Consider the following 14,727-nt stretch of genomic DNA (forward strand, 5'->3'; position numbering starts at 1 on the left):
CTACAACAACAGCTACGAGGCTAGCATTGGCATGACTTCTTATGAAGCACTCTATGGTAGGAGGTGTCGTTCCCCTTTATACTGGAGTGAACTGGGGGAGAGGCGAGTTTTGGGGCCAGAAATAGTACAGCAAGCATACGATAAAGTTCGACTCATTCGAGATAAAATCAGTGCAGCACAGAGTTAGTAGAAAAGCTACGCGGATACTCACCGCTGGGAACTGGAATTTGAAGTGGGTGATCATGTATTTCTGAAAATAGCACCATTGAAGGGAATCATAAGGTTTGGGAAGAAGGGTAAGTTGAGTCCTAGGTTCATTGGCCCATTTAAGGTACTTGAGAAGATTGGGTCAGTTGCCTATCAACTGGCTTTACTGCCATCTATATTCAGGATTCAAGGCGTATTTCATGTATTAATGTTAAGGAAATACGTCCCAAATCCTTCCCATATTATCATCTACGCCGAATTGGAACTCAGTGATGCTCTATCATATGAAGAAGCTCTAGTATATATTTTGGATAGAAAAGAACAGGAGTTGCGCATAAAAAAGATACCATTAGTAAAAGTCCTGTAGAGAAATCACGCGACAGAAGAAGCTTCTTAGGAGCTTGACGATGAGATTAGATAGAAATACCCCCACCTATTTAGTGAGTTATAATAGAGATGTGTAAATTAAAGTACAAATAATTGTATTTTGTTTTGTACAATGTAATTGTAATGTAGAGTATAGGATGTCGACACCCCAATTTTAACCAGGCCTTTCCGAGGAGACCTCATGTCAAAATCTTCCCACAGAGGACCCCACACATTCTTGTAGGTCCCACGCTGCTTGTGGACCCCACACATTCTTGTAGGTCCCACACTGCTTGTGGACCCCACACATCTCTCCATGGGGCCCCACATATGTTGTAGGCCCCACATCCCCTAGTACGCTAGCTCGGATTCCTACATCCGATGCACGTTACCCCCTAGTATGCTAGCTCGGGTTCCTATAACCCTCAAATGGCTCGTGGACCCCACGTGACTTGTGGGCCCCACATGTTTGGTGGGCCCCACCTCTCTTGGTACGCTAGCTCGGATTCCTACATCCAATGCACGTTACCCTCTGGTACGCTAGCTCGGATTCTTACATCCGATGCACGTTACCCCCTCTGGTACGCTAGCTCGGATTCTTACATCCGATGCACGTTACCCCCTCTGGTACGCTAGCTCGGATTCCTACATCCGATGCACGTTACCTCTTTTGGCACGCTTGCACCTGCTAGCTCGGGTTCCTATAACCCTTAAACTGCTCGTGGACCCCACGTGACTTGTGGGCCCCACCTCTCTTGGTACGCTAGCTCGGATTCCTACATCCGATGCACGTTACCCTCTGGTACGCTAGTTCGAATTCTTACATCCGATGCACGTTACCCCCTCTGGTACGCTAGTTCGGATTCTTACATCCGATGCACGTTACCCCCTCTGGTACGCTAGCTCGGATTCCTACATCCGATGCACGTTACCTCTTTTGGCACGCTTGCACCTGCTAGCTCGGGTTCCTATAACCCTTAAATGGCTCGCGGACCCCACGTGACTTGTGGGCCCCACATATCCTCATTGGGCCCCACATGTTTGGTGGGCCCCACCTCTCTTGGTAAGCTAGCTCGGATTCCTACATCCGATGCACGTTACCCTCTAGTACGCTAGCTCGGATTCTTACATCCGATGCACGTTACCCCCTCTGGTACGCTAGTTCGGATTCTTACATCCGATGCACGTTACCCCCTCTGGTACGCTAACTCGGATTCCTACATCCGATGCACGTTACCTCTTTTGGCACGCTTGCACCTACTAGCTTGGGTTCCTATAACCCTCAAATGGCTCGTGGACCCACGTATCTTCATTGGGCCCCACATGTTTGGTGGGCCCCACCTCTCTTGGTACGCTAGCTCGGATCCACACATCCGATGCCTCGCTAGCTCGGATCCACATATCCGATGCCTTGCTAGCTCGGGTTCCTGTAACCGTCAAACGGCTTGTGGACCCCACATGGTGCGTGGACCCCACACATTTCCGATGGGCTCCGCACATCTTCTAGAACCTTATTATTATTATTATTATTATTATTATTATTATTATTATTATTATTATTATTACTATTATTATTATTATTATTATTATTATTATTTATTTTAATTTGTCAAATGCAAGCATATTTTGTCCCCCTATCATCATTCACCACATGTCATGTTTTTTTTTCCCTTTATTATTCTTCTCATACTATATTCCATTCATAATTCTTCATCCCATACTTTGTTCCCTCCATCATCACTCACCATATGTCATGTTTCTTCCCTTTATTATTCTTCCCATACTATATTCCATTCATAATTCTTCATCCCATACTTTGTTCCCTCCATCATCACTCACCATATGTCATGTTTCTTCCCTTTATCATTCTTCCCATACTATATTCCCTTCATAATTCTTCATCCCATACTTTGTTCTCTCCATCATCACTCACCATATGTCATGTTTCTTCCCTTTATCATTCTTCCCATACTATATTCCATTCATAATTCTTCATCCCATACTTTGTTCCCTCCATCTTCACTCACCATATGTCATGTTTCTTCCCTTTATCATTCTTCCCATACTATATTCCATTCATAATTCTTCATCCCATACTTTGTTCTCTCCATCATCACTCACCATATGTCATGTTTCTTCCCTTTATCATTCTTCCCATACTATATTCCCTTCATAATTCTTCATCCCATACTTTGTTCCCTCCATCATCACTCACCACATGTCATGTTTCTTCCTTTTATCATTCTTCCCATGCTAATTTCCCTTCATCATTCTTCCCCCCATACTTGGTTCCCCCCATCATGACTCCCCTATGTCTTCTTTCCTATGCTTGCCCCAAGCTAAGCCTATAAATAGCCCTCTCATTCCAAGTACAAGGGGAAGAGAGCTCCTAGTGGTGGTAAGGAGAAGATTTCAAATATTAAAGTTTTCTATTATAAGTTTGTGAAGTTAGTTTTTTTTTAGTGAAGATCAAGAGGTTGACTAATCCCGTTTCCTATCGGAGCTGAGTCACACCATTTGAAGAAGGCACCCCTTAGTGCCTCGAATCAGAGCTCAAGAACAACTCTCGGGAAGACGTTGTAGAGCGGTCCTAGTAGATTCACCGGCAGGAAAAGAAGACTGGAGCAGAGGAAAGCGAAAGAAGATCAAGCGATCGATTGATCCCATTTCCTACCGGTGCCGGGTCACTCCATTCGAAAAAGATACTCCTTAGTGCCTCGAGTCGAAGCTCAAGAACAACCCTCGGGAAGGCGCTGTAGACTAACCCTTGCGGATTCACAGACAGGAGAGGAAGACCGAAGGAGAAAAAGAAGATAGGTAAAACCAATGAACTTTCTCCTCTTATGTTACATTTCCGTCCCCCTTTCCCTAATCGGCCTCTGTTGGTTTATTTGACTTTATTTCACTTTTATTTACTTTAAATAGCTTCCTTTTAACTCATAAAAACAAAAACAAAAAAAAAATTTCATAAAAGACACAAAAATTCAGAAAAATTTTCAAAGAAAATTCAAAAATTTTTAAAGCTTTGAAACTTATTTACCTTTGAAAATTTTTGAAGAAAATCCAAGAAAGTTTCCAACATGTTTGGCAAAGGTTAGATTTGTTTCCCTACATTCAAGATTTTCAAAAATACATTCTAAAGGCATATCTTTAAAATCATGACTTTCGTGATTGTTGTCTAAAATTCTGTTGTATTCGGAAGGACATTGGAAAATCTCGAAAAATCATTGGTCTCGACCAAGACCTTAAACTGGTTTTTCCCCCCCAAACTGGTCGACGTTTAACCGGCTCACCATTCCCAAACTGGTTCACCCCAGTTTTCTCCATTTCGCTTGTATATTATTGTTGTATCCATAAAATTCACAAAAATCATGAAATTTTCAAAAATTCCAAAATTATTTTCACATTTTGGTTTCAATTGATTTCATTTGTGTTATTTTGAAAGTTCGGGAAAAATCACAAAAATCATTTCCACACTTAGGAAAAATCACAAAAATATCTTTTTAGGCACAAGAAAAATTCATTCCAATCCCGAACAAATCTCAAAAACCTCCCGAAATAGTATTTTTGATACTTAAAAAAAAAAAAAACCTATAGATTTCAAAATCCCTGGGAGCGTATTTTGTATCCTATTTTCGATTTTCCTTCCCGATGATTGCAAACGAGAACATTGACTCTTCGGAGTACTAGATTGCCCCGGTTCTGAGGGAATACCTATATAGTATTTTCATTTTTTTTTTGACTTTTGAAAGGGAGTAATCTTTAAAGGCTTATTACATTTATTTAGGGAAAACTCTTTATTAATCTGGTACCATTCATAAGAACGGGCGTGTAGGGGGTGCTAATACCTTCCCCTTGCGTAACCATACTCCCGAGCCCGACTTTGGTGATGCAGACCGATTCTACCCCTAACGGGGTAGCAATCAAGTGTTCTAACCACACTTCAAAAGGTTAGTGGCGACTCCACCACACATCGTTTTCCACAAAATTCACATTTTCAAAATACACATTCATTTTTACCAGTTCGCAAGCCGAACCCATTTTTAAACCAGAGAATGGTTCTCTGGGCCGGGTCCGGGACATCGCGACATAGGATATGTAGTATTTTGGTTTTGAGGGAATTTTCTTTTATAGTTGTAATTTCCCAGAACTGCACATGTAACCATGACATTCCTCCGCCATAAGTGAGGGCTAAGAATAAAATAAGTAGACCATTTGTTTTAAGAGATAATGGATCATGTGAATAACAATTTTGAGGACGAAATTTTATAAGGAGGGGAGAACGTAATAACCCAAGGAATTTTCTTATGGCCTCGTTGACGAACATAGGGTATTCATCGACGAGGGTACAAGAGGGTCTCGTTGACGAGAATATGTTTCGTCGACGAGAAGATATCGAGAGGTTGTTTCCTAAGCTATGACGAAATAATTTCATCGACGAGAAGATGGCGTTCGTCGATGAACCTTCTTCTTGGCCTCGTCGATGAGATGACGTGGCTCGTCGATGAAGCCCACAGTATAAATAGTGTTAAACTCGGATTTTTACACAGAAAAATTCATAGAAACTCTCTCTCTTCTCTCTTTACAGTCTCTCCCTCCTCTCTTTTCGATTTCGATCCCGTTAGCCGCCGGATCGATGATCTGAGGCCACCACGACGCTTCTGGGGAAGTTCTCCCTAAGTTTTCCGGAGCGGATCGTTGGTGGGACGAAGTTGGATTTCATCCCAGATTTAGGGTAAGGTCTTTTTTTGTCAAAATTTGGCTTTCCAGCAATTTTAGGAAATGTAGTAGACATAGAAATAATGACATTTTGTTATGAGATTTATGATTTTCAGGGTGTTGAGTGGAGAACCCTGCGGGTGTAGGACCCATCACAGTAGGGGATTCTAGCAGGAATCAGGTAAAGGAAATATGCTATGTTGGGCAATTCTAGTACGTTTTTAGTATAAATTATACGTTTTTACCAGATTATCGTCACAACAGAAATTTATACAGATTATCAATTATGTTTAATATGTTTTAAATTACTGTGTGACTTAAGAATATAGATATAGTACATAAACATGTTTTACAATAATTTTCAGCATTATGTTTACAGAATATACAGATAGGGAATATGTTTTACAACAATTTCAAAATACCATGATTATACAGTATACAGTACCACGACATACAGATTTACAGTTAATTTTAGAAATACAGTTGTTATAGAAACAATTTATTTCAGCGTCATGGTTAATACAGCTATTACAGAATCATGGTAAAACAGATAGTTATATACAGAAACGTATTATATAGTATCAGACCCTGATAGACCAATATAGATATAGTTTACAAAGCACGGTACCGTAACTATATACAGTATAGAGTGCAACCACCTATTTAGATAATACGTGGTAGATAAGTCGATCATGCCTATGTTATGGATAGACTCCCCATTAGATATGGGTTGAGGAGGGCCGATCTGACTGACTGAGTATAGTGGTTTATCCTAGTAGGCCAGCTAGTGATAAATCCTGCCTACGGGCCGCACAACTCTATTATGAGGGGTTAAATCATGACATATAGTTATCCAAAGGGGAGTTTTTTAGTATTTATACGTATACACAGTTTACAGAAATAGAGGATGTACTTATGTATATTTTAAGTATTATGAATAGAAAACTTATAAAGGCAATTATGTTAAGTAACGTGAACAAGGTAGTATTATATATTATTTGTAACTGTATTTCCAGATTTAGTTATTCATAAATGTATAAAATCAAATTTTTATAGAAATGTAATTCACTTGCCACACACTAGCATTAGCATATTTCGTCTTATACAGCGCTGTCTCATCCCATTAAATTAATATTTTTCAGGTGATCCAGTTAAGCGAGCAGAATAGGCTCGCAGATAGAGGGGGCTACAGTGCTACATTGTCAGTAGGGTGAGTGTTTTGGGAAAGAGGGGTATTTTTGTGTAGCCCTAATTTAGTTATGTATGTGTATTTTGAGAGTATTTAACACTCTGGTATTGTATTGTATGTGTTTATGGTTATATGGATACAACTTCCTGTTGCATATATAGGTTGATAGTTATATATATATCAGAAGGTATCAGAGATATGTAATTTCATGGTATTTATTATTTGAAAATTTTAAAATATTTATAAAGTATAGCAAGTCGTTACAATGTAAATATTTTATATTTTATGTTTTTATGTTTTAAGTCTGCTAAGAAAGGAATGGTTGTGAATACTGAAATGTTTTGAAGATATGTGTATATATGGAAATGCAGGTGATGAATGGATAATATGGATTATAGATAGGAAATAGTAAATTCTGGTATATAATTTTGGAGATTATGTTTATGTTTTCCGCTGTGTATGTTTTCATTTATGGATTATCAGGATTTTATCAGGTATAATGCACCGGAAGTTTAAGGGTTCGGGATGTTACAATAATCAACACACTACCGAGTGATAAGATATGATAAATTCAATGTAGTCTTAATGTCTACTCTAAAAAATTAATGCAAGTAGCAATCAGTACATGAGAGTGTGTATGTGAGGATCTTTGTATCAAAATAATAGTATCAATCATAATGCAGTAACAAAGATCTCAAACACACTTCAAATATCTTTAACAAATATTTTTCTCAAAATAAATCACAAAAGATATTTGAAATCGATTTGTAAAATAGTATTTCACAAACAAAACTCAATACGAACTCTTGAGTATTGCAATGAATATGCAAAACTTAGAAGTTCAACGAAGTTTTCCTACGAAAGACTTATTTATGAAGCCTCCTAGAAAAACCTGAAACTTACTTTCTACGAAAAATAAATCTCAATCAAAACGAGCAAGTGAGAGTTTAAGCTTGATGAGATAAAGATAAACAGAAGAATATTCTTACAAAGAGGTATTTGCAATATGGATGAGTAAGAATGAGAGTATGAAGCTTGAATATGAGAAATAGGCTTTTTGAAATTCAGAGGGTATTTGCTAATTATGTTTGCTAATCTCCCACAAATCTTTGCAAATGATGGGGTATATATAGACACCCATGAATTTTTTACCGTTTAGGACCTATTTGTCATTTTTGAAAATGTTTAAATGAGGTTAATGAAAAATAACAGCGTTTTAACCTCGGTAAAAATCGAGTAACCTGAGAGGATTGGTCAACCATCTTGATGGTTCGGTCGATCGTGGTGCTCAGCTCGGTCAACTAGGGAGAATTTGATCTACGAGTTCGGTCGACCATTTATAGGGCAATTTCCAAATCTTCAAGATTCGATCGGCCGTTTTGGGTTCGATTGACCGAACTTTGGTGTTCGGTCGACCAGGCAATTTTTGAACTGGAGGTTCAGTCAACTAGGGTGTTGGAATCCCCCACATTTCAGTTTGGTCGATCAGAGCGTTGCAGCTCATTTTAAGGTCAGTTGATCGAAGATCCTTGTATATTAAGGTTCGGTCGCTTGAACATGCCCTTTTTGTGTATTTCAGTCCATATTTAAATTAAAAGTTTCCCCTGATAGCATATATGATAATGGGTACTTTTCTAAGTGCTAGTGCAAGGACCTAGGGTCTTTTCTAAGGTCTTTTTACTTAGGCCAGAAAATCTAATGTCGGTTAACCGAATCCCTAAAGTCTTTCTAAGGTCTTGAGTTTATCTATCCTACCATGCAGGTAAGACATTAATTATTACAGATCCTTGAACTTAAATTATTATAGATTCAATAATATTACAACAAATGATATATATGTCGGGTTTTTATAATTTTTCAAGTTGCTGCATGCTAACAAAGTGATCCAATTAGTATGATCCTACACACATATACCTAAAATCACTTTTTATATTGATATTAAGAAAAGATTAAGATAGCGTTTAGGGAAAAAAAAAATGAATAAAGAATCATAATGCATAACATGGGCATAAAAAAAAAAAAAGAGAAAAACTTTTGACATAAACCTTATGACCTTAACAATGATGATTGAAGAACTAATGTATAAATTTTGTTAAATAAATGATACACACTTAGGAAACATCAATATAACTTGTGTACTAATTCTATATTGCACATAAGTTTCATTTATAAAAAAATATTACAAGTTATTAAAAATTAATTATTATTTTGTATGCTTAAAATCCTCAATTGCATTCAACATCATATAAAACAAGTAAAATAATTATTATTTTTTAAACTTTTTTGAATATTTTTGGTTTGGAGGTTTGTTAAGCTGACCAATCCTTATTCCTACTCATTCTAAGCTATAAATAAATAAAATTATTGGTTCTCTAATATTATATTTGGTAACTTTCACCTTATTGACTTTTTATGTTTTAGTATTTTAAAGCGTTGACTAATTTTTTACTTGTAAATTTATTTAACATATTGACTCAACCTTGAACTTTTGTATTTTTTCATTTTAAAACACAAAGTTTGAGTTATAAATTATATTTTACATCTACATAAAAGATTGTGCAACTTTAAATTTTCAAACCTTCATTCTTTATTTATAATTTAATTTCAAAAGGCTTTTTTTTAAAGAAAAAAAAAATTAAAGACTACAATGAGTATGATAACATATTAACTAGTGTTAGGAATATAAGAGAGGAGTTTAAATATTTTTCAATTACCATAAGTGTGCATCAAGGTTCTACTTTAAGTTCTTATCTTTTTACTTTAATGATTGATGAATTTATTAAGAATTTTCAAAATAAGATCCCTTTATATATAATATATTGTTCGCGGATAATGTTGTTTTGATTGATGAAAGTAGAAGTGAAATAGAATTTAAGTTAGAACTTTGAAAAACTGCTTCAAATTCTTAAGGTTTTAAGATAAGTAAAATATATGAAATGTAATTTAAGTACCGTAAGGAGTAATGGAGAGAAGATTAAGCTTGATAATCAAAATTCAAGAAATTAATAACATTTATAGATTTCAATATATTAGATCTATTATGCAAGTGTAAGGAGAAATTGAAAAGAATGTAATACATAAAATTAAAACAGGCTTGGTAAGATAGGAGTGACAAAATGAATCAAAACCCGACGACTGACTCGTTAACTACCCGTTTAGATCATTGGATTTCGGAGGAGACGATCCACTTATAAACAAGTCAACTTGAACTTAACCCGTTTAATAAATGAGTTAGACGGATTTGGATCGAGTACCCATTGAGTCGCCCGTTTACATTTTAAAAAATAAAGTTTCATAATTTTTATTTTTATTTTTAGGCTTTTAGATAAAATAATATTTTATAATTACATGTTATATAACTAAATTTGTTGACAAGTGAAGAGAAAAAAATGATACACACATAGGTGATAGGTTATATTTATATAGGTGTTTTTTAAATTAAAAATATTAAAAGAGATGGAACTGTTTTTAAAATTTCAAGTTTTTTGTTAAGATATTAATAAATAAAAAAAATGAGTGTTTTTTTTTTAAAAAAATATTACAAAAATTTAAGCCAATTTTGGTGAAATGTTAGAAGAAAAAATAAACAAATAAATAATATATTTTTTTACGTGTGCTTAATGGGTGCCCACTATTAAACGGGCAAGTTTGAGTTTATAAGTTATGCATAAATAAAAAAAATGAGTGTTTTTTTTTATAAAAAAAAATAAAAAAAATTTAAGCCATTTTTGGTGAAATGTTAGAAGAAAAAACAAACAAATAAATAATATATTTTTTTACGTGTGCTTAATGGGTGCCCACTATTAAACGGGCAAGTTTGAGTTTATAAGTTGTGTACAATCCAAACCCAAGCCTTTTTGACTCTCACCCGTTTATGATCCACCCAAATTTCACCCATCAACCCGATTTGCCACCTCTCCGACGTGTTGTGTAATCATAAAATACTCTTAACGTTAAAAGAAAAGTTCTGCAAGATGGCCATAAAGCTAGCCATGCTTTATGGTCTAGAATGTTGAGCAATTAAGAAACATATGCAAAAAATAAAAGTTATTGAAATGCAAATGTTAAAGATATTAGTATTATAACATTAAAAGATAATTTAAAGAATGAACATATATGTAATAATATAAGCACAACATTGGTCCAAGACAAGAGGAAGTTGTGGTCTAGACGGTTTGAGCATATAAAAATAAGTATAGGCTTAAGTAGAGGTAAGCCTAAAATAACAATCTAACAACGGTTAACCCAAAAAAAACAAAAAAACAGCCAATGCCTAGTTATTACTACCCTGTGGACAAAGAGCAACTAGACTAATGCCATACAAATAAGCTAAAAGCCCTCTTCCCTTGAGCCAAACCTATCTCACACGGTTGTTGTATTAATGGAGATTAGCCAAGCCACTCTCCTCTTTGCAAATTTATGTGCCATACAAATAAGCTAAAAGTCCTCTTCCCCTGAGCCAAAAATACATTATGAATTTTTTGTTTAAACAAAAGGAACGTATATCACAATACTCCCACCCATGTAAATTTGAAATTCAAACCGTACACATTTGTACCAAAATTTAAATGTGAGCCTTGAATTCATGCTATCAAACCTCAATTATTTTTTAAATTTAGGAATCAATCTGAAAAATTAAAAGCTATGATTATTTCAACAGTTAAATGGCGCATATCAATGTATAATTATAACAATCAAGTGGGAATTCGCCTTAAGGTTTTTTCAAGAACAGGTAACCTCCCCTCACCCCCAAGGTTTTAACTGCTATAAAGCCCTTTTTGCAGCTGTCTCTGCTCCAGCCAAATTATTGAAGACAATTTTTAAAGATCTATTCACTTTTATTTCTACCCTTCTTTGGGTAGAATCTGAAGCTGTGTTATGGTCTACCATCAACAGATTGAATGGGTTCTTCATAAACAGTATTAATAGATAACCTCTGCTGTCCACTGCATTGGGGGTGCATGCTCTCCTCTACAGCTTTAGGGGTAGAGTCTTGTAAATCCCATTGACAGTCCTCGGTGAGGGAGGCGGATATTAGTCTGGCTGTGCTAAGGGATGCATGGAACTGTTTGTGTCCAACTGGCTTTGTAAAGTTCATATCACTGTTTTTTCTTCTTTCATTGCAGCCAATGTATTGCATCTTCCTTCTCTGCACCTCATCCTTGACTCTCTGGAAATAAAAGGGAAAAAAATCAGCAAAAGATGTAATGTTTATGAGGTGGAATACATTTCACAGGCTACCAAAATGAAATAAGTAGGAGCAATATGCTTGCTTTGAGTAGAAGGAGGTTAATAACTCTAATGCAGAATTGGAGAAGTTCTGAGGGGTTATGCTTCAGAAACTTACTCAAGTTTTTTGCAGGTCATAAATTAGATGAAGAGTTATGCCAGAAGCAGAAACCTAATATGTTCTTTTCTTTTTGACAAAAAGATACCTGTATAGGAAAAAGTAAAACAACACTCGAATCTGATATGGGTCTCTACTAGTAAAAAAGAAGTGGCACAAAATTTCTAAAGATTTCCGTAGAATAACATTTGATGCAACCATCAATCCATTATTCTTCAACCCTCCCTACTTTCTTCTCCAAGTCCATAAGTAAATTTCAATCATTAGAAATGTCCAACTTTATTTTTTTAAGGTTGAACTATGCAATCATATACTGTGAACTACTAGCGAAATGATTATTTCTATAAATATATTTTTCAATAGAAAAAAAATATATTAAGAAAGAAAAAGAGAAGATACAATGAAGAGGGTACGGTGTCCACTGATCAAACAAAAAACAGAAAGCAAAAAAAAGAGCAAAAGAAAAAACAACACCACAAAATTAAAGAAGCAAAGGTTTCTATCCCCTCTAGATGTAACTACGAAGAAATCTTCTAATAATTCAACAGAAGGCATGCAATAATCTAGTTTACTGCCTTGAAATGCCTGCACAGCCAACACCAACAGAATGCAGGCATTTAGAGAACACACAGTATAATTTTTTACACATGCCCCTTTCTTACTTTGTGACTCATGTGCCACACACACAAAAATCTCAAGTTCAAATCTTTAAATTGTCTAACAGGCTCAATCTTCACTAATGGTGGGTTTTTCATTGTATATTTGGAAGAACAAATTTAAGGCTGTGAATTACAAATTGTGCGAATCTGGAAAAAACTCCATCCGGTTTTGTACTAAATGTTGTCCAAAATTCACACAATTTCAAATTCATGACCCTAAATTCGTTTTGTCCAATGCTAAGTATATGATTTTGCCTTAATTCACAAACTGCAGTGTCCACTCCAAAACTATAATTCAACAGCAAAACAAATCAATACAACCAAACAGATCTAAAATGTTCAATGTTTAAGAAATTCATGTTTTCCTTTCCATAATATGATTGTGATTTCCTTTTTTCTCAAACTCAGTGACAAATCATTGCAAACCAAACAGAAAAAGAGAAACAAATGATCAACCAAAAGGTAAACAATTCACATGGCAAGAACAATTATCCAATTTCTATTAAATCGAGAAAACATCAAGCATACCTGCAATATCCCTGAGTCGAACTTGGGCAGCCCAATTTGGCTGACAGTCAGCGACCCAAACAAGTTCCCCAACAAAGCAGCATCAGGCACAGCCAATGCCTCAACCAGCCCAGAAACAAATCCGCCGAGAAAACTATCTCCAGCACCTGTAGGATCAACCTGAACAGTCGGAAAAGGCGAAATGCGCCACTCTTCACCCTGCCAGTACACCGTGCAACCGTCCTCCCCATTCGTCACAATAACACAACAGCACTTCCTTGCCTCCTCCACATCCAAAAACGGAGCTTCCTCCTCCGAAGCCTTCAAAAACCCAACTCGCGGCAGCAGGTGGAAGAATCCACTCTCTTTCAAATTTACAAGCTTCACAGTTCCATCAGAAGGATCAAATTCTCTAATCAAGGACTGAATGTCAACAAGCACAACATCGCAGATATCCAGCATCCGCTCTAGGGTTTCCGGAGATATTTCTCCCCCAACGCCGACCGCCATTCCGAAGGCGAATCGGCTTTCGGGGAGATCTGACGGGGAAATGGGATCGCAGGCCCGGACCCGCTTGAGGACCCGGTCCCCGTGCGCATCCGATTGTAGCTCCGAGAAGAAATGGGCGTGGAAGAGAGTGGTCGCCGACGAGGGCACAGCGACCGGGCTATGAGACACCGGGTAGGCGAAGTCCGACCCAACTTTGGCGATGCAATGGGAGGGGATGGAGAGGCCGTCGAGGACGGTGCAGATAAAGGAGGTGGCGCCGCCTAGGGTCTCGGCCAAAACGACGCCGTCGCGCATTAGGACGTCGTGGCAATAGTTCCCGACCACCAGGCTTCGGCAGGGGGCCGCCGCGGCATCGGGTTCTCGTTGGTCTCTCGCCATGAGAGGTTTGGTCGGCAAGTGAATGCTCGGATGCTTGCCGTGGTCGATTGCGTGGACATGAAATGGTAGGGTTAGGGTTTGTGAGGTACCATTAATGGCGGACCTGAAGAGAGAGAGAGAGAGAGAGAGAGAGAGGATGATGATGAGAGTTGGGATGAGAAGTGACGTGGGTGTGAGCTGTCAGCGGAGACACAGCCGATGTAAACAACGGGGGAAACGTGGTCTAAGCAAGAGGACGCGCGCGAAACGACTCCGTTCGTTGGAGAGAAGCGGGAGAAGAAGTGCAGGCAAAAGAAAATAATAATAAAGATGGGCAACCGAAAAATGGAAATAGTCTCGAAGAAAAGTGATGAAACTAAAATAAAAATGTAAATATTTCCTTAATCTCTAATGTCTAACACTAAAAAAATTCCCAATATGTTAGTTTAATTTTTTAACTCCTTAAAACATTCCTATAATTATCCATAGGAACAATAATTATGTTCTCTTTATATATATTAGTTTTATTTTTTTTTAAATTTACATAATTGTTGTTCTCTAACTTTTACTTTATTACAATTATTTCTCCTAATGAAAATAAAATTTTAGAAGTTCAAGTGAAATGCGTAGGGAGTGCGTGTCTAATTCTTAAATACAGTTTTATGACAAATACATTTAGGAATGATAATTAATTTTTTTTTTTGATCACATAGGAAATCCAGCCACCAACAAGCCTTTCGAGCTCCCTGGTGCGGCGCCAAACTTACGGATCAACGTTCTTTCCCTAGGTCTCGCTGATCAGGTAAAGTCCGAAATGCGGACACGACTTCCGTGCATAAGCTGGACATTCGGCCAACTTCTCTTAT

The 14,727-nt window shown here is 37.0% G+C and overlaps 1 protein-coding gene across 1 annotated transcript; it reads right to left on the minus strand.

Annotated features, from left to right (window-relative positions):
* Positions 1-11,109: 11,109 nt before the first annotated feature.
* Positions 11,110-14,214, minus strand: LOC131149452 (inositol 3-kinase). The gene is made up of 2 exons (XM_058099894.1): positions 13,016-14,214; positions 11,110-11,651 (listed from the first exon to the last, which is right to left on the minus strand). The coding sequence occupies exons 1-2, from the start codon at positions 13,880-13,882 to the stop codon at positions 11,358-11,360; spliced, it is 1,161 nt and encodes a 386-aa protein (XP_057955877.1). The 5' UTR covers positions 13,883-14,214; the 3' UTR covers positions 11,110-11,357.
* Between the last annotated feature and the right edge of the window lie 513 nt (positions 14,215-14,727).

The sequence above is a fragment of the Malania oleifera genome, chromosome 2 (genome assembly GCF_029873635.1).
Source record: "Malania oleifera isolate guangnan ecotype guangnan chromosome 2, ASM2987363v1, whole genome shotgun sequence".
NCBI classification, from domain to species: domain Eukaryota; kingdom Viridiplantae; phylum Streptophyta; class Magnoliopsida; order Santalales; family Ximeniaceae; genus Malania; species Malania oleifera.